General features: G+C 44.6%; 1 protein-coding gene across 1 annotated transcript in view; it reads right to left on the bottom strand.

The window, feature by feature from the left end:
- MAPK1IP1L (mitogen-activated protein kinase 1 interacting protein 1 like) overlaps positions 1-20943 on the bottom strand; it is a 118064-nt gene that overhangs the window by 86917 nt on the left and 10204 nt on the right. The window contains exon 2 of the mRNA XM_078659838.1: positions 15079-15106. Coding sequence (XP_078515964.1) covers positions 15079-15102 — 24 coding nt within the window. The 5' untranslated portion in view covers positions 15103-15106. The remainder of the gene's footprint in view (positions 1-15078; positions 15107-20943) is intronic.

Raw genomic sequence — 20943 nt, 5'->3', positions numbered from 1 at the left:
AATTAAGGAGTATAGTTCAGAAGAAGGGGATGGAGGAGGGGTTTGGAGTGTGCCCGTGCCAAACTTATTAAATCTTTTGGGGTGATCAACATCTTCTAGGCAGAAGACACACAGAGATATACTTGACGTTCGACTCAAAGTCAACTGACATAGGTTCCACCGTTCAGTCATGCCTAGTAAATGCTTTTATCCGGCTAAAAGAGACATTAAGAGTGCAATATGGATAAAAACGAGATTCTTCTCTTCAGGCCTGTGAAAGAGCAGTGGGTGACTAATGGTTGGCAGAAGAAGTTTCTGCCTCCTCCTGCTTCAGTAGTCAGAAATTATGCAGTCAGAATTGACAAGATTGTTTTTCCACTCCCAGGAACGCTCAGTAGCTGGGGTTTGCTTTAGTGAATTGCGTTCAATAAAACAATATTTAGATCTACTTCCTTTGTGTGTTCATTAACAGCTGTCCACACATTAATTACTGCCGGGCTGGACAAGATGTGATGGGCATTCCTTTTCTGGTTTGGCTTGTAGAGAATGGACTTTGCTGCCTTTTGCTTTGAAGAGCATCTCTCAAGAAATCCCTTTTAGGAAGGTCCTCAAGGTCCTCAAGGTGTATCTGCTCTAGCCTAATGTGGTCTACGCAACTGTGACCTAGACTGGATTTAGCCCTGGGGCACACTGTCTGGAGTAGCCAACCAATATAAAGTCAGTCAGTCAGTTGGACCTTCTCTAGGAAGCATAGGAGGCAGTTTTCCTTTGAACAATGTTGTTGTACTGATCTTTCTCTGACCTATCTGCTTTCCCTCGCCCCACTGGGTTTTAGTAAACCAGAGATTGCTCTTGTATTTTACTTAGCCACAGAACTGTTCATTTATAATTTATCTTGCAGTGGTCAGTCTATTTTGCTGAACGGGACATAAGGGCTAAAGGGGTTTTAAGATGTTCTGTGGTAGGTGATTCTTTTCTTTTGATGTTTGATAATAAATAGATTTAAAACTAAACTTGAGTATGTTAATGTGCTAATCATACTTGCACTGCACCAATATTCAAACACACAACATAAGGAGGAATGTCGTAAGAAATAGGATTATTATTTAGGATGGGTGACAACTCACCTTAAGGAATAATCAAAACTCTTGTCATGGTGGACCCTCAAAGTCATTAATTTAAAATGTGCTCAATAGCGGGATAGCTATAGGAGAGAAAGCAGGCTTCACTTTGGGAAATGTGTAAAGCTAAACCACTAATAAAGTCAAAATGCAAAACAATAAAAATCCCAATCCAAAGTAGAAAAATAGAGTCAAATTTAGTGAATAAAATGAGCAAAAGAAGAAAAATCCGAAAAAGGGATCTGGAAATATGAATTTTCAAAGCTCTAAGTAGAAACAGTGTCAAGGAACGCTAGCTGCAAATGATCGTGAGTGGTCACTGTAGACCGGGACCTAGGAGCGATTTCAGGCTGACCGCAATGGAGCACAGGTGAGATAGACCAACCAGGTTTGTCCTATAAAAAAAGATTTTACCTTCTGACTTAGTCTTTTAAATCCCAATGTACCACAGAAGTACACTTCTAAACGTCCCCCGACCTCAGGTGAGGTGCTTAGAGACTCACATGGTGTCAGACGGAGGATCACAGTATGGTCCAATCCAGGTCTATTTGCCACTGGTCAACTAGGTACTTTCAGAAAAAAGCCTCTTGCTGCTTGTTGTCTCCCTGTAGCAACATAGTTCCCCAGCCAACTGGCTCTTGGGAGTCCATCTCTTTGTCCTGGTTACAAGAGGGAGCAGGTGCAGTTCTTCAGGGCTCCTTTCAAGTCACAGATAGCAGGGCCAGTCCTTTTAGTCTTCCGCAGAGCCAGAAAAGATTTTGAAGAGTGCCTGGGGGTGGCACATTTCTGCCTGGAACTAGCAAGTGGGTGGGCATGACTCCTGGCTCCTCCCTAACCAGTGGGGCAGTAGTTTATGGGGGTAACCCTACCCACCTTTGCAGTGGTTCAGATTTGCCTTACTGCAAACAGGCCCAAAATGTCATGTGTCAAGTCATCTGAGCTAGCATAAGTCTTTGTGGGCTACGAGGCTGGGGTGAGAGTACGGAGTGTACTATGATGATCCTAGTGTCCTCCCACAACCTATACAAAATTCCAGGTTTAAGCAGTCACTGTGCCCACAACAAATGCAGAGATAGAAGTCTGGCGAGACAAAAGCACAGTTCTTCAGACAGTTGATATCCAAGAATTGTTGTGGCATCCTGTTCTCTCCCTTTCAAGTGAGCCCCAAGTGTAACATGTGGCTCACCTGACCTGTAAAGCAGGAATTGACCATGTGGTGTCACATGATGTCCACAACTACCAGTCTGAATATTTCGTGGAGTTCAGAGGAATCAGCTCTGCCCACTCGGTTCAACTGGCTGTTTGCTCCGGTGAGGTAGGTATCTCACCTATTTAAGGTTGAGCACAGGATGACAGCTGGCAAAGGTGTATGCTAATTAGGCTTCTGACAGGTCAAAGGTAACTTTTTAAAAAGTTACTTTTCCTTATTATTTATTAAAAACACAACTACCAATGAATTGGATTTTTAATGACTAATAAAATGATTGATTTAATTATTTTTTCTAGCTGGTCTCATCTCAGAGATACAGCATTAGTGTTTTAATCTGTGGTCGAGTTTGACATAGCAAGATCTGCCAGACTGAAAATAACCTTGTGGGCCTTGTCATGGTAGGGACATTGGGGGCATGCATTTTCTACCTGATGTACTTCTAAATACCATGCACCCTCACTTCTTATCTAAATGCTTACAAATTGGTACCTTTAATAATATTTTGAATGAAAGTTTGCCAGTCAAAAAAAGAGTTATTTTTAAACATGTCAGACTGAACATTTTACATTACAGCAGTCAGACTACAATGGTAGTCCTGAAGTTATGTTTTCGTTTGTCACACAGCTAATGGCACACTGAGTGCTGCAGTCCACAGTAACAGTTATCTTTTCGTACAATGGGTGTATTTATGCATCAAACTTTGGCCTTATAAAAAAGCTCACTACGCCAATCGGGGATTGGATGATTTCTCCAGGTTTTAGTGGTCAGATCATATATAATGAGCAGGGGACAGCAGTATGGAGTCTAATAACTTGTAAAAAAAATAGGAACCAGAAAAAGGAACAAAATCAAGAGTGACTAGGCAGAAAAGGCAGATGTCCTACGAATGTATCCACGTTGCAGATATTGACGAGAAATTTTATTTATACGAAATAACGGTACACGTACATAGAGAGCTATTTGGGTGAAACAGTGAAATCATCCATGGTTGCGAAGGGCAGATGAGGGTTGAAACCATAAAATGCATGTCAACTGGGTCAGATTCTAAAATACTAAGAAAAATAAAATGACAAACGTTTCTGTCCATAGTACTTCTACTCGCTACAGCTAGGACAAGAAGGCATGGAAACGTACCCACCGTGGAGTCCTTGCTGAGAGATTACTTCATGCGTAGGCAGGGTAACAGAGGTTATGATTCAGAGAAGTTATAGGAATGCTGGGAAAGCTAGTTAAGAAGGTGCACTAGAAATGCTCAGAGTACAGAAACAGCTCTATTTTAGATCAGTTAAAAGTAAACGAATAAACAGCCTGAAGGGCTATATGTAGGAGTCTCTCTCCAACAGACCACAACTCTCCATTTCTAACTGGATGAATTATGTGCTGCTTGTGAACGTACAAAAGCTCGTTTCGTATGAAAATCCAATACATTTGTTCAAAAATGTGTTCCAGACAACCGTACAGGAGAAGGAAGACAATAAGTTCCAAGGTGAGACAAAAGTGTGCTCTACTTGGAGGAATGATCTCATTTGCTTCTGCAGTTTGGTGAACATACCAAAAAGCAAGTCAATCTCACTGTTGGGCAAACAGCAAGAGGACCCTACTGGAACAGCCCTTAGAGTGGGGCCAGACACTCTTGTGGTCTAGTCTAGGCTACCTTAGCCCAGTCATTTCCATCTACTGAGGAGCACGCTTTCTGAAATCCAATGCCCTTTGCCATACCACAAGTCACTGTGGTACAAGAACACATTTGGTCTAATAATGTTTCAATTGCAGCAATAAGTTCTCAAGTCACAAAATTGAACCTTGCATTTATTAGCAATTAGGGAAAGTCAATTTGCGTTAATCCATTTTTGGATATCCACAACATGTTCAAGTAAACCAATATTATTCTTTATGTTGGCTGTGATGGTAAAGAACCATCGGGTATTCCGAAATAAGTATGAATCCTCCCTTCACAGTGTTCCAGAAAGTCATAGTGAAGATTCATGTTAATGTTCAAGATAGTAAATAACTGACAAGATTTTGCTATGCAATCAGTATCGCATTTGTGAAAGTTAGAGCTTTTGATATTGTAAATGATCATGTTTTCTACGTATGTTTGTTTGCAGTGGAGTGGATGTATGTTGCTTGTAGTGATATGTTGTTTTTATTGGAATTGTTAGTTGTGGAATTGTGTGGGGTGAAACTGTGGGATTTAAGGTATTTGTGTTTTGACATTATGTAGTATTGTGAATAGATATTGGTGAGAATTGTCAAGAATATATTGAAAGTAATACGGAGAGGGATAGGTAGTTTGTGTATAAAGTGGTGAGTGAACACTGGAGAGAATAGTAGAGAAAGTGTGTGTGAAAGAAGGGTAGGAAATGTTGAAGACTTATAAAGAGGCAGTGTTTGTGTAAATAGAAGACACAGAAAGCAGAGTCTGGCAGTGTGTGCTAGAGGTGCTCATTTTTAGAAAATTATTGGTTATGAAACTGTGCCGAAAGAGGTGAAAGAGAAAGAGAAAGAGAAAAAATGGAAACGTTAATTAGAGGGTGGTAGTGGTGAGAAATGGATTTGAATTTAGCTTTAGTATTTATAGGAAGGTAGCAAGGGTCAGTAGTTATTTTGGAGATGGAATTTGATGGCGTGGTGTGAGGGGATAGTGGAATTGGGGTAGTGGGCGTGTGAGGTATATGAGAGGTATTTTGTTTTTATTGTAATTGCTAGTTGTGTACTGGATTTGTGTGGTGTTTAATGCATTTGTGTTTTGGAATTATGTGGTATATAGATTAGATAGTGCTGAGAACTGTACTGAATATTTTGAAAGTAATTTTGAAACGGTAAGAGTGTTTGTGTGAGTTGTTAGAGAGTAGTAGAGACTGTGTGTGTGACACAGAGAATGAAGGGGAGAGAAGTTTGTATACGGATTAAATGGTGTTTGTGAAGATAAAATATACCAAAAGAAAAGGAGGGTATGTGTGTTTGAGGTTTACTGTTCTTGAAAAGGTGTTGTAATGTACCTTCACTTCCTCACTACAAGCCCAGCAGAAGACGAACCAAGATGCTGCCATTTTAAAAGCTGAGCAATGATTTGAAAAAAGCAAAAAAACTGCAACAGCCATTGGTAAGGTGTAACCTGGAATAGAGCCTAAGGAAAGATGTGTTCAAGTATTAAGCCCTTAAGGCCACATTATCAAAGGACCCCAAAAGCTAGGCCTTTATTCTATTTTAAGTGTACACACCGAGAGAGTGGTGTCATCAGCCACACAGCTCATCGTATAAAGTGTCACACCCACAGAGAATTTACTAATTGAAGAACAGACATGCCTGGTGTGAAATGAACACAGACAAGATAGCAACCATATGCAGAATCTTCGAACCCCAAACCACACCTAAGGGCTTCCTCAACAGCCACCACTGTAACGGACACGAACCACACACTGACCACCTGGAACATCCTCTCCACTCAGAGCACCACCTCCACCATGAAACCCATCCACTCGCGAGCTCCCACAGACCCATGCCCACACCACATTTTCAACCTTGGAAACCATAGTATTGGCCAGGAAATCACAATCCTACTCAAAAGTCTGAAGATGCTATAAACTCCTCTCCTGGGCACAATGGCAAAAAGTTTTGAAAAACACCTTTATTTATTCAGTTTCAAGTCCTCAACGACAGCCATCAGCGCAGCTCTTACAACAATGGTCACAGTACATAGCGAGCACCCATGAAGGGATATTCCATGTGTTAACAATAACAATAATAGATACGCAGGAGGCACTTGCCAAGTGACATGACAGTGAAACATCCATAGTGCACATCCATTCACAGCCTAATGCAAAGGGCAAAAGGACCTCTAACTTTCCATGTGGGTGCTCTCCCCACTTAAAGGCAGATCTCCAGGGGCTGCAAATCTTTACCCCAGGGCCACCTAGGCATCTAGCTCGTCCAAAAGCTTCGTCTCCCGTCTACTGTGCTTCATAAGGAGTTTCTCCACCAAACACCAGTCTGCCACATTCCTATTCCAGTGTTGCTTCGATGGGGCACGCTGCCCTATCCATAGGATAGCCACCCACCGCCAGGCCAACAGCGCCAGCTGTTAATACTTAGGTCATCTTACGGCGCCTGGGCCTACAAATGTTCCCCAATAAACAGAACTACAGAGTAAGGGTTCCCCACAAAGATTGGTATGTGTGAGCTTGACAACCACCCAAACCCAAATGGCCTTCATCTGTGGGTAACCCCAGGAAATATGCAGGAATCTGCCACCAAAACACACAGCGTGAACACGCAGATGACAACCAGCACAAAGCTAGCGGCGTCACATAGGTGGGATGGAGGAAATTAAATTGGATCAGTTTGAAGTGAGCAACACAGGCCCAGTCTGCATCTGACAGGGGAGCGCCTAGATCATCCTCCCATGCCAGTGGGAGCATTCAGTCTGACCAGCGACATCTGCCACCATAGTTTATACAGCGGAGACACCAAAGGTCATCCCGACACACAGGTCAATGAGGGCCCCAACATGCCAAAGGCTCAATCACCATGGCAAATAAGAGAGGAGGCAGTGGGCAGCCTCCTGAGGCCCCCTACCCAATTCCCTACTGTTTGATCGAAACCGCCCCATCCGGACCCTAACACTGGGGCCTGTATAAAGTAACTGGACCCAAGTCCAAAACTGCTGCTCCAACCTAATGACCTGTAGGACCTTGAGCAGGTACCCCAATCCACACGGTTGAAAGCCTTTTCCAAGTTAATTAAGACCATCAACATTTCCTCGCCTGTTCATGAAGCACATGTGTCAGTCACTCAGATTCATCCATGTACTACAATTAGGGATAAACCTGCACTGGTCCTCATGCACTAGGTCCCTCATCACCGGGTTAAGGCAGTTGGACAAGAGTTTACACAAAACTTTAAGGTCCGTGTTTTTCATGGTAAGCAACCTGTATACTCTTTCTTGTTAGCTTCCAGGACAACCTTGAGAAGCCCCTGTGTCAGGGCAGCAGAGAACTCCTGGTACAACTACGCCAGGAACCTGTCACCCCAGGAGCCTTAGACTTCCGACTTGGAGCATCCGGAAGCACCATGCACAATTCACCCAAAGCACGGTCCGAGTTCAACTTATCAGCCATCACCGCATCGACTCCTTGGAAGCTCTAAGCAGCCAAGGAAAGCCCAAATCCGGTCAGTTGTAATAGGAGGATTTCCCTGGTGCACCCCCTCCATGGTGCATTGAAAAGTGGTCACAATGTCCGCCCTAAGGTCACTGTCGAACCCTCTGCTGTGAACAAATCGGATAATGGAGGTAATGGCTGCCTCCGTGTGCATAATCCAGGCAAGAAACCTGCCAAACGTATCGTCCTCTTGATGTAATCTCTGACTATGCTGCTTCAGTGCATACTTGTCCAATCTGTCCCATGTATTCGCTATGTATTCATCTCTTCTCTGAGTTTGGACTAGACAACTCCTGCTCGAGCATACTGGCCAGACTAGTCAAAATTCTTCTCTCAGCGCTGGGACGCCTACGGGTAACCATGCGCTCTACAAATCCTATTCCCTTCCATTCCATTCCACTAGTCTTTGCCGTATGAAGTTCGCAGCCCGCATATCAGCCCCAGACACTGTCCCCACAACACTGCCTTCATAGCCTCCACTCGGTGATCCTACAAGCGATTATGCCCTAGTTAGGCTCCATGTATTCGGTCAACGCCCGATACATCGCCTCCTTACCCACCATATCAGACAGGACCTACACCGGGCATCTCCACGCTGGTCTCTGTGCCGCAGCCCCCACCCACTTCAGCATACAATAAACAGGGTAGATATCAGACCCCAACCTAGCTAAATACGATACAGTCACCTGCTCAGCGAGGGGGACACCAACCACAGACACCCTATCCAATCTACTGTGTGTGTTGTAAGGGCGTGCACATGCCTTCAGGGACCGGTGAAGTAAACACCAAGCATCAGCTAGCCTATGCATCACCACACTCAGGGCAATTACATGCAGGGTTTTGCGCCCGCCCGGGGTGGCAATCTATCAGGGTTCCCGGTCAATCACAATTCAAGTCACCTAACCACTACAGGGGCGCATCAGCATCGTGACTGACCAAGTCCTTTATAGGGGAGGGCGAAGCTCGCAGAGTTCTACTTACAGCTTTCTAAAAACACAGTGAAATTCTGCTTACTTCCGCGTGCGGCGGAAAGCATATGTATTGCCGCCCGGTCCTAATCATATGTTGTTTGGATGATCCTTGCCCGGGAGTGGACACTAGGACACACTAAAACACTGGGGATGTCAAATTAGGTAACAATGCTGACTCCGAACCACTAATATAACAAACTCCTCGAGTTTTAAAGGGAAGGGAAAACGATACTGATCCTATTATTGCCGGAAGCTCTTTTTATACATCTTTTCAAGGTGATAGGATGTAGTATGATTTGGGCAGTGTATGAATTCATACACAAGTATCTCCAAAATGCAGAAAAGAAAAAGATGTCCTTGATCAAAGCAGTTAATGTCAGTCTCGGAAGAATGCTGTAAATAAGGGAAGCTTATCAGGATGCGAACAGCTACTTTCCCCCCCCCCCAGAAGTCTTTCAAGTCACAGAACCATAAACATGGTGTCACCTGCACACTATGATTAATGGAAGTGTGTGTGGGGGGGTGGGGACGAGAACCCAGACTTACTCAGAGTGTCGCCTTCTCTTTCATTTTGGGGTTGAACCCTGCAGACACAATGCTTGAGGACTTTGCTGGCCAAGGCAGGCTGTGCTGAGCAGCCCATTGCGTAGTACCCTGCAGACGGGGGTGTTGATGGTAGGCGGTGACAGCCCACACGGGCATGGGCTGCACCGGAGAGGAAGAGGCCTGCAGGTGCGAGGTGCCCGGCTGTAGGCCCTCAGTTACATCTCCGCATGGTAATGGGGATGCAGAAGGATGGCACTGGCTTGGCTTTTTGGCGCGGTCCAGTGCTGGGTACACAGTGGCCCCGGAGCAGTAGGCACACCGGAGGCTGAAGAAGGAATAAAATCAGGCCCGGCCACCGTGGTGTACAAGGACACCAGGAACGAGGCAGAAGCAGGATAACGAGCGCTGTACTCTCCACACTTTCTCCTCCGCTCAGCGCTACCTCCATGTTCTCCTCTAGTGTTATACTTCCTCTCCACTAGGACCATTCTCTCCGAACTCGGAGTAAACTCTCAGTGCTCGGCCAGCCGCCCAGCACTAGCCAGCTGCACGATCCAGCTTTGCTGATTGGCCTCCAGTCCACTCGTGACTGTCACCTGATTAAGTCACATGAGATGAAGTGAGCTGGGCCTGTCCTAAGTAGGCTGGATCTGGGTAGGACCATTAAGAGCACACCCCTGAGCCGGCGCTGCGATTGTCCTGAGGAATGGATATCTGAGAGTACAGAGTGAGCACTGCATGCACTTATCGATTCAGTTGAGTGCGCCAGGGATGGTGTACTCTGCTCCACCAGCGGCTGGAGGAGTTTTTTTTTGCCAAACATTGAGCTCCAAGTGGAGCGCCAAAACTCCACCAGTGGACCGGAGTTCACTGCCTAGCCCTAGTCCTGTAACCTGTAAAAGAAGTGCAGCTCATCCATATTTGGAGCAAAGGTATTGAGCAGGGACACGGCCTTCCCATCAAGCACACCCTGTAGTAGAACATACCTGTGCTCGACATCAGCCTCTGCATAGGCAAGAGAGAACGGTATACCCAATGTCACCCAAACCAACACACCCCTAGCATATGCAGAGAAGGAGGCATGGAAGACCGGTCCCCGCCACTTTTTAGCCACCCTCTCTGCATCTGCATCATCCAAGTGCGTCTCCTGTAGACAAGCTATGCTGATTTCAGGAGAGCACCCTGTGCTGCTTAGTATAGGACCCCAGTCCGCAGATATTCCATGTGCAAAGACTGTATTCATCCCCTATGCCTCAGGACCCCCTATGCCACCCCACAAGCTGCGGCAACTCATTTTACACATCAGGTCCACAAAAGAGAATGCCCCCTCCCCTGGACAAACAAAGTGCAACAAAAGGCCTACACTTGCCCACCCAGTTTGAGTGCCAGGTCCAACAGGGATAGAACCTCATACACACGACTCTCCTCCTGACCACATACATCAGCAAAAGCACCCTATTCTCCAGGAGGGGTGATTTGGAATGGGACTTAGGCACCGCCATGCCTCAGTCATTATAATGTCAACCCATTTCGGAGTAGGAACCCTTCCACCATACACACAAAGAAGATCACATAAAGCAAACGTCAGGCATCCAGCATGTGTCCCGATCTCTCCCAGAGGGCAGCAAACAATACACAAGCAGCAGAAGCCCCATAGCAAACACTCCCCCTGCCCACCTGCAAGTATCACTGAAGAGCTAAATATAAGCTCAACAGTAGGACTAGATCTGAATCAAGTCAGTTAGCATTGTGTCTGACACAGTCTACTGCGACCCAGGGGATGCCAAGCAAGGCGATGAGAGAACGGATTGCTCCTCCCCTGCAACAGTGGAGCATCACACCCCTAACAACTGCATGGTGCTGTCTTTCTGGATGGCGACTCAAGGCAAATCCGATGAGCCAGCATCCAGTAGCCCCTCCGGGACCAGCTATGCCAAGAACCAGGGCCAGCTTCCGAACCAGATCGCCAATGCCCCACCAGCTGGAGGAACGTTATTTTTTCCCACATCTCTAGCCAGTCCTAGACCACCGCCGGCTGTTCAAAGAAATGTGCTGTTCCTTGCAAAAGAACCTTCAGTTCTGAGGGATTAAAGAACATGCACTTCACCAGGACCGCAGCATGGCTCCTCCCAGCTCTCTGCTCCTGTCAGCCAGCAATCAAACAACAGGCTCCAAGGCCAGGCCCCTCAAGTCTGCAGGCATTTCATTGGGTCCAATGAGTCACTGCCATCACAGCAGTCACAGCTACTGTTCTCCGGTCGCTGAGCCAGGTCCAGTAGGAGCACACACAGCCAAAACTAGCCCTTAGCCACACCACTGCCCTCCTGCATTTCCACCCAAATGTGGTCCCCTGGGCGTCCTGCTACCCAACAGCCGTACCAGAGGTAACCACCTTCTGCCAACGTCAGCCAGTCCACACCTCCGGGCACCGAAGATCATTACACGCTCTAAGGAATCCTCTTGCGTTCCAGGCAAGCCCATTCCAGGCATCTCTCGAATGAGTACCCCCCACCCCGGGGAAAGCAGCAGGCAGCCCACAATCCAATTCAAAACTGGCCAAAAGCCTACACTTTCAGGCCCTCGCTCTCATCCGGGGCATTGTTACCACTTCCCTAGAACACTAGCCTACAGGACCACCCACCGGTGATGCTCCCAGCAGGCCTTCGCGGGCCACTGCTCACCCTGCTAATAGGCCTCCACCACTCCGGTTGTGATGCAGCTCAGTCCGCTTTTCCCAAGGTACAAGCAGGCCTCTTTCACTGGGCCAACACACAGCGCCTCGCTCACCTCGCAGTGACAGACTCTGCAGCATTACCATTAAAGAACCACTAGCCAACCAGGCCTCAACTGTATGTCTGCCCCAGCATCGCTCCTTGTGCTGGCAGCTCCAGGCTCCTGTCCGTATAACCAACGGCTCACAGGCGGGGGCCCAAAGCACGTATGCAACAGTCCGTTGCCAAATAAAGCAGGTGGATGGTAGGATGAAGTAGGATTTAAGCGGTCAGGCCAAGAGCCAGCACAAAGATGTTCTGTTGGCTATCTTGTCAAGCCACGCCCCCCTCAATCACATTACTACATCATTTTACTCCTGCATTACTCCTTGAATTAATTCTTTATAGCTGCATGCTTGATAAGCAGGGTTTCTTTCCGCATAAGATGAATGCATAAATGAACCTTGCTGACTGAGCACCTTTTCCTAGGAATAGAAATAGGTCTTCAGTGTTTTTTTCCCAACAAAGATGGGACAGTACTTGAAGAATGCTGTTGTCTAGTCCTAGATTTGAAGTCATATGCCATGCCCAAATATTGAATCTGTGAGTACTTGTACAACTTTATCTAGTGAAGAGTAAAGAAACAATTGAGATACAGAAAAAAGCCCATAAGCTTCAGGTTACAGACTTAAAAGTTATAGGTTTTTGAAACTCAAATGCCACGTAAGAATCACATGACTGAACAGCAATTTGGAAACGGAGACAGGTATGGGCTCATTCATGAAGGTTTGACTCTAAAGGAATGGCGCAATGAACTGCCTGAAGTACATCCATAGGTACTTTAAATTCTTTAGAACGTACTCAATTTCCCCATAGGTTCTGAAGAAGACTTCGACAATTTGAGAGGACATGAAGTAAGGAATAAATAAAGGGTTAAAGCACATTCCTCCTTGATCATGCTCACTACCCAATAGTGTAAAAGACAAGTATAAACTGCAAAATTACAACAGTGTTCCTCTTACAAGGATGAATGACCAAGGATCACAAGCCATTTGTTAATCTGCAGCTGCTGCCATCAGACAATATGAAGAGGATAACGTCCGCGGTGTTCAGTGGATGGAGCCCTAAAAACTTGTCAAGATTTTCCTAGTTCCCTAAGACTAATAGAGTCATAAGAGAAACTAAACTGATTAGTACGAGACTGAGGCAGGAATTCCAGGGAGATTATTTACAATGACAGTTTTAGCCCATTGGCTCTTTAGACAAAACTGAAGAAGTCCTTTATCAGGACTTCATCAGGGTTGGTTTGTTCTTCAGTTCCTAATGTATCCCAGTGTAGGAAAATGTAAGCAAGCAGATGTCCAACCAAGGTTCCAGGTAGTATGTAGAGTAGTAAAGTACCCTCTTATTCAATCTCACTCGTCCGTGTCTGTGCTGCGAATCACAAGCAAACTGAAACATTAAGAACTGAAGAACAACCCAATCCTGATGAAGTCCTCATGGACGAAACGTGTTAGGCTGGGCTGATGTGCAAATGTAAAAAACTTTAATAAAGATGATTTGAAACTCAAGGGCAAGACTTCAGAGGAATGTTATTGGATGTGATTTGTTGATTTAGTATCACATGGAATGTCTCCTAATGCTCTGAAATAAGCTATATTGATCATTGTATGCTTTTCTTCATTTGTCATTGTTGATTTTGGACTGTTCGTGACTTCGAAGCAGTGGGGTCACGAGTATAGAGAAAACAGATAATGACTACAATCATACACTAGTACGACATCCAATGGCCTACACTGCTAGTGCTTAATATTTGTTGATGGTCCTGGATCTCCCTAGAAAAACCCACTTCACCTCCACCTCAGGGAACTCCACTCGCTCCCTGTACAGAATATATGCCAGTTCGAGCTCCTGACCCATGCATACAAGGCCCTACACACAGTGGATCTGCCTACTTGAACCACTGCCTGAACTTCCATCAGCCCACCACACAACTCAGCTCTGTGTCTCTTTCTCCAACTCTCACCTCATGCATTCGAATTAGCAGCATCCCAAGTAGCACATACAGAGGTCGTTCCTTCGCCTATCTATCAGTGAAGACATGGAACAAGCTACCCTTTCATTTATGGACCTCCCCATCTCTTCCAGAGTTCCGAACGTCCCTGAAGACTTGGCTATTCATCTAATCAACTGGACATTACCAGTATCTAGATACCCTCACGGGTGACCAGTAGCACGCTACAAATCTACAGATTAAATGACTGATCAACTGAAGAATTGGATTCACAAGTATCTTAGCGCCTCAGTTCATCAAAAGTGGTTGACTAAAGTTGCCTTCCAAGAAATGATGGTTTGATTAGGAGTAAATGAACACATGCACGAACGAATTAATGTATTTTGCTTTGCAGCATCAGAACAGACAAAAGTTTACCAACAGTCAAACATGAATATATGACGTTACCACGATATCAAATACAACGCATGGCTTTACCACGCGAATTTTACATCGCTAGAGTCTTTACCACGCAGAATAATAGAACGCAGCATTTTAACACGCATAAATACGTTAGTATTCATCCAGCGTCGATTATGCCCAAAAAAACAATTAAATAAACATAATGAAACTGATATGCAAAAAAAATACTCCTTCAGTAGTGACATTGTTTGTCTTTTTTCACTTTCACTGACCCTCAAGCAAGATGGCCGAATATTTCTTCAAAGAATATCATTTGTTAATTAGTAATACACGTTTTATTTACACATTCTCTTATCTATTTTAATTGTTTTTTAATATAGATTCATTAATGATTTTTGTTGTTTGTTTGGGGGGGGGGGGGGGGAGACCCCCCCCCCGCCCCGCTTTTTTAAAATTATTATTTGATTTTTTTTTGGGGGTGGGGGAGACCCCCCAGCCCCCCTTTTTTATTTTTTTCCATTTACACCCATCCCTTTACTACTTATAACGTATTTAATTAATGCGTGAAAACACCTATCAAAATAAAAAAAGGACTTTTCTTTTTAGTACGCGCAGAACGTAGGATTGTTGACCGGAACGTTTCTTTCGTGGTAAAGACGATCGTTGAAGGCATACGCGTGGGAAAGACGTTTACGTGGTAAGTGCCTCGTTGTAAACGTTACGCGTAGTGATGCCTTCGTTGTAAATGATGTTTCCCGTCAAACATTACCTGGAAGAAGACATCTTTGCAGTCTTTCACTTTGACCATTAAGCACCTCATGAAGTATATGTAGTAACAGTGTGCAACATAGGAATTATTAGTTCTAAAACATATCCAAAGCCCAAACACTTCATAATAATCACAATAGAGGGTTTATTGGAAGCAAACATTTAGTAAATATTTTTTGTAAAAACGTACTTACCGAAAACTCATCAGCTCCTGACATCTTACTGAAAAACAGAATTGAAAAAAACATATTTGAAAACTTTGAGGGGGGTTGGGGGGGGACATGCAAAATTTCATAATAAATGTCCTATTCAATCGCCCCAGCACTGTTCTTCCTTTTGATATTAAAAAAATGATAGGCAGGAAGCGAACAGTTAAGTGGGCTTTACATATCAAAAGGTGAGACGTCCAGTAACAGGGCTCCTGCTTTATGTTCCTATTTAGCATATGTTATCCTTATATAAAATGTTTCATTTAATCGCAAATATGTTCTTCAAATAAAACCCAGAATTACAGTAATAATGATTCAGCAGCGTTTTCCACATAGTTAGAAATTGACCACACTCATCACAATCCATCATCTGCTCTGCTACACGTAGGATTTGAAGATAAAAAATATTCTAGTAGAAACAAATCAAAAGTTATTAACACTAAACAGGAACCACACATGGTGTCGCACAGTGGGAGACCATTTGCATAGGTTGATTAGTCACATTACAATGCTGACTGCAATACATAGGTGTTAATCTGGTGGCACCGAGGTGAAACTTTGATACATACTGTATCAACTTTTCTTACAATGACAATATAGTGAAATTACACTGCTGCAGAAGGTGCCACACTGTGTTGAACAATTTGCCTTTTCTTGACGCATACGCAAAAGGTCCTGACACGCCCCTACACTCGAATTGAAAAATTCATAACAGGATATTTGCATGCGTGCGGGTTAATGGGATGATTTACCCCCCCCCCCCTCTTCCCAGTACCAAGAGGTGCCCGTCAGGGATTCCCCGTCATCTATACTATTTGCCATAGCTATGATGTACCTTGCAGCTCGATTGAGTCAGCATCAATTGCATCGGACCTGGCATTGAATGCTTACATAATTCTAGTATCTATAAATGTAGATGAGGTCACCCTGTACATGAGTGACCTTCAAAATAACTTAGACCCATTGATTAGAGAATTCACAAGGTACGGGATACATCAGATATCTATCAACTGGGCCAAGTCAATCCTATTCTCATCGACAGCTGTAATGTCGGAGTTCACATAGGAGTTTCCACTGCAGTGGGCGAGGAAGCCAGTAAGATATTTAGGGATTTGGCTCAGTAGGGACCTAGATGATCTGTTGAAGGTTAATTATGGAAGCTTAATGACATGGCAAGATGAGCATGTGGAGAGCTGGCAGAAGCTTCTGCTATCCTTAACTGGGCAGCTACCCATTGCTAAGATGGTGATCCTCCCCAAATTTCTTTATCTTTTCATTAACCTGCCACTTCTCCAACTGCTAGATTTCTGCAGTCAGCTGCGTTTGCGCCTGGTATCCCTCATGTGGGAATATGGACAGCCTTGAGACCTGTGGCGACCTAAGTTGAGGTACAATTTTTAATCAGGTGATTGGGGAAATACTGGGTGGGATGTAGTTTGTTGCTCCCTGCAGATTTCAGAACTTTCTATGACAGAAATATGAAATAAAGGTGAGTTGTTTGCCGAAGTTTGAGGTTTGGTGCAAGGGCTTCTGAGTAAAAAGACCTGGTGAGAGCCACGCAAGTCACCCCACCCTGGATACCGCTACTTGTCTAGATATCAGAAATTTGCATGTTTTCTAGGTTTCCCTGTATGCCAACTGAGCGAAGGCCCAAAATCCACAGCTACCCACATTGCAAAAAACAAAACAAAAAAAAAGGTGGTCAATTTGCAGTGGAAAAATGTAATGTGACATGTTGAGTTTTGGGCCCTTTCCTTTCGCAGTCAATAGACCTACACACACACACACAAGTATACAAAAAGTGAAGGATGGAAGGCAAAAAAAAAAAAAAAAAGGGTACGTTGTCAGTGCAAAAATGTGGTGGGTCCATGTTGTGTTTTGGGCAGTTTCCTGTTGCTCGCACTAGGCCTACCCACACAAGTGAGGAGCCATTTTCATCTGGAGACTTGGGGGAATGCAAGGTCCACGCAGATTCCAGAACTTTCCATCACAGAAATAGGAGACAAATGTGTGTTTTTAGCCAAAGTTTGAGGTTTGTAATAGCTTACGGGTAGGAAACCTAGTGAGTCACACAAGTCACCCCACCCTGAATTTCCTCAGGTTTTCTGGTTTTAAAAAATGTACAGGTTTGCTAGGTTTACCTAGCAGCCGGCTGAACTATGGCCAAAACTCCACAGCGACCGACTTTGCAAAAAAACGAACAAAAAAATAAAAAGTCTGTTTTCAGTGGAAAAAATGTGATGTATCCATGTTGGGTTTTGGGCCGTTTCCCGTCTCAGTCACTGGCCTAGCCACACAAGTGAGGTACCACTTTTAGTGGTAGATATGTGGGAAACATAGGATAGTTGAACATTTGTTATTACCAATTGGATTTTGCTGCATTTGTACCTTCCAAATGTAAGCCACTGTGCAAGAAAGAAGATATTCTGAAACATGCTCTCTGAATCACATACTAGTATGGGTACACACAAATTCAGAGATGCACAAAAATCACTACTCCTAAACTCCATATACAATTTTCAGTCTACATATTTCACCTTATAAATTGGTCTATACTAGGTACACAATGAAAAACCAGTGTACAGTGCAGCTCAGCTGTTGGCTCTGGGTTAACTCGGGTTCCTGGAGAACCTACAAACCCTATATACCCAGAAAACAGAAGGGTCTAGCAGACGTAATGGTATACTGCTTTTGTAAATTGGCCATCGTGACAAAGAGTTACAAATGAAAAGATCACAAATGGCTGTTTCATCCAATTAATTTTTAATATTTCTTTATTTCAACAGTTAGTCTCTCTAGGAAAACCTTGAGAGATCTACACATATAACCCCTTGCTGAATTAAGAATGTTATCTACTTTCCTGGATCACCCATGGGTTTCATACCGGTTCCCACCACAAACTCAAAGTAGATTAAAAGAACAAAGAAATAGTAAATAGGGGCAACTGTTCGTAAAAAAAAAAATGCAGAATTGTGGCAAAAAAAATTATATACAGGTTTTTTTCGTTTCAGCTCTGCAAGTTCCTGAAATCATGGAAGGTGGTGATTTTAGCACTAAAAAACACTTTTTTGCAGAGCACTTTTTTTCAAACTTTTCCCCCAAAACTCAAAATTTAGATACATTTTGCCTTTTTCTACGTTCCCCTCAGTGAAATCTATAAACCCTGGGTAACGTTAGAACCCCAAGGATGTTTGGAAAAAAGTACAAAAAATGGGGAAGTCAGGATTGATTTCAGGATTTCTGGCTTTAGGTTACGAGTATCTCACATTTTACATCACAAGTTAATGCTTTGTCTTGAATTCTTAACACATGAGGTTAGACTAGAGCATGGGAGGCACACACAAGTAATGTGAAGACTGTTTGGTGTCCACACCATGTACATGCTTCACTTTCCCCTACACCTTACACCACTTGACCCTCACTTTCCCCTACACCTTACACCACTTGACCCTCACAATTCGGTTCTCAGGCATGTGGTAGACCATACATTTTGGCCACTGGGGAAAAGTTTGTGAATTTCCATGTGCTATCCCACTCTCTAAGCAATCAGCTGCATAGCACCAGCCGCACCACCAGTTCTACAACTCTGTTCTGTGACTCCTCACACGGACTATCTCTACAGTGAATCCACTCACTGCCAACCTATCGGCATTAACTCATTGCTCCCCCCCCTCCCATGTCACGCTTTGTGTAGAACTCATCATAGTGTCAGTACTTCCCAGTCTCTTGATTTCTGCCTCTGCCAAGCTTAAGCAGTTTAGTTGATGGTGCTCATAATATTCTTCTACAGCCTGTTCTCCCGTAGTTTCCATCTCATTGCAAGCCTATAATTTTTCCTGTTGCGGCCCTAAAAGGTCTCTTATCAGGTCCAAGCAGATACAACAGTTTTCCTGCTCATCTCATCGCAAACTTTCCGTCTCTCCTTTGAGCTCTACCACATTTATCCCCCCTATTAGTGCAACTCGTCCATTCCCATTCGTTCTGTCTTCTACCACTGGCCCTTGAGTCTATCCTATCATTTGTCTTACGCTTATGGATGACTCTACCACAACTACTCCAAATGTCACATTACTGCCACATCCACGCAGAGACAGCTCTTGGTGGAACCTTACTTGAAGGTACCATTGCCTCCACAGTACACCATGCAACTATCCCACTACATTCACGACCCATATAAAGTTCTGGCTACAACAATTTTCCCATACAATTCCAGTCACCACCTCCTGTCCTCCTTCGCTAGCTCTTCATAAAACATGACACTCCCACCGACCTTATTTGTCATTCCTACTGTACAACTTCACCAATGTCCCCTTAAAGGCCACACAACTCTTCCCTATTACCATTTCCTTTAAAATCCATTTATCTCTCGTGCCATCCTTTGAACTTCCATACCTATCCATCCATTTCTGAACGCATGCAATCCTGCAGTCACTAGCATGCACTTCGACCCCATCCTTAACACCTTGGCCGCGGCGGTAATTTCGCTGCGGCGCTGGGAGGGGAGGGGGGGGGAGGGGGCGCAGGGGAAGGGAGGGGGCGCAGGGGAAGGGAGGGGGGCGCAGGGGGCGAGGGGCGTGCGGAACCCCCATGCTCGTGACGGAACCACTCCGCCATGGGCGCGCTGTGCTCATGACGGAGTGGTTCCGTCACGGCCCCGCCCACTCATTAAAACCACCGCGCAGGCGCGGAATTGATGCCGCGTAGGCGGGGCGGCCGCGCCGTGACGGAACCACTCCGTCACTAGCACAGCGTGACCGTGGCTCGTGACTGAGTGGTTCCGTCACGAGCACGGGAGGGGTTAACTGCAAGGTCATACATCTCGCCCTTAGTTTGCAGGCGGTACAAGTGTGCTAATTCAATTTTGTATTCCTTACACCAAACTTGAAGACTAAGTACCTTACCTTTAAAAAAAATACCAGTGCTAAAGATATGTGTTTGCAAGCTTCTTTTGTGGATCAACTAATCCAAGCATAAAGTTGGTGGATTAAACGCTTAAAAATCCAGCCTTGTGTAATCTTGCTGAAAATTAACTTTATTTGATGCATTTATGAAAAAATTAACTCCAAAAATGTTTGCTATACGTGCCCAACAACCTACATATTTACCGTTTGTCTATTTACTATATTGTTTATACATTCAAGAATTTTATTTATTTAATTGTAGAGAAGAAAAAAAAACTATATTAATCTTTGCCGCTAAGTACACCAGTGGTATGGCTACCATGGGATTGTTTCATTTGTACACGTTTTTGCCATCCATGACAACTGTATCAACAAAACAAGACTGGCGACTTGCCGACTGGTTTGCGGCCCCACACATCAGCCTGTCCATATATCCCTGAATTGACCTAGACTGACCGTATGTGTGTGAATGTTTTAGGAAATACCCGGAGTGACCCCATGCACTCAGTTGGTCCCCAGAGGCTCGACGTTTTGGTCCCCTCTGGGTAAAAATAAAAGGATTCAAAATACTTTCCTGGAATGTTAATGGGATGGGGGACAGAATAGAAAGGGGGATAGTCTTCCAATATTTGAAAAGACACACCGGATTTGGTTCTCCTACAAGTGTCGCGTATTCAGGGAACTCAGTATGGACCACTCAACCGATGGGGCTAGAAATTAATTGCGCATTCCGGATACACTGGGGCTCCAGAGTAGTGGGTATATTAAAGAGCACCTGCTTTCCCTTTAGGAACCCAAGTGTTACACATGATCCACAGGGAAGACTAGTTGGGGTTACGGGTGGTTGGGAGGGACACACCTTCAATATAATATCACTATATATTCCCCCCAGACAGCAATCCCTGTTTCTGCCAGAAGCTCTTATTTTGAGTCTCCCAGAGGGGGTAGT

This window comes from Lissotriton helveticus, chromosome 9 (assembly GCF_964261635.1).
Source record: "Lissotriton helveticus chromosome 9, aLisHel1.1, whole genome shotgun sequence".
Classification (NCBI taxonomy): domain Eukaryota; kingdom Metazoa; phylum Chordata; class Amphibia; order Caudata; family Salamandridae; genus Lissotriton; species Lissotriton helveticus.
This window is presented reverse-complemented; position numbering and strand designations above follow the sequence as displayed.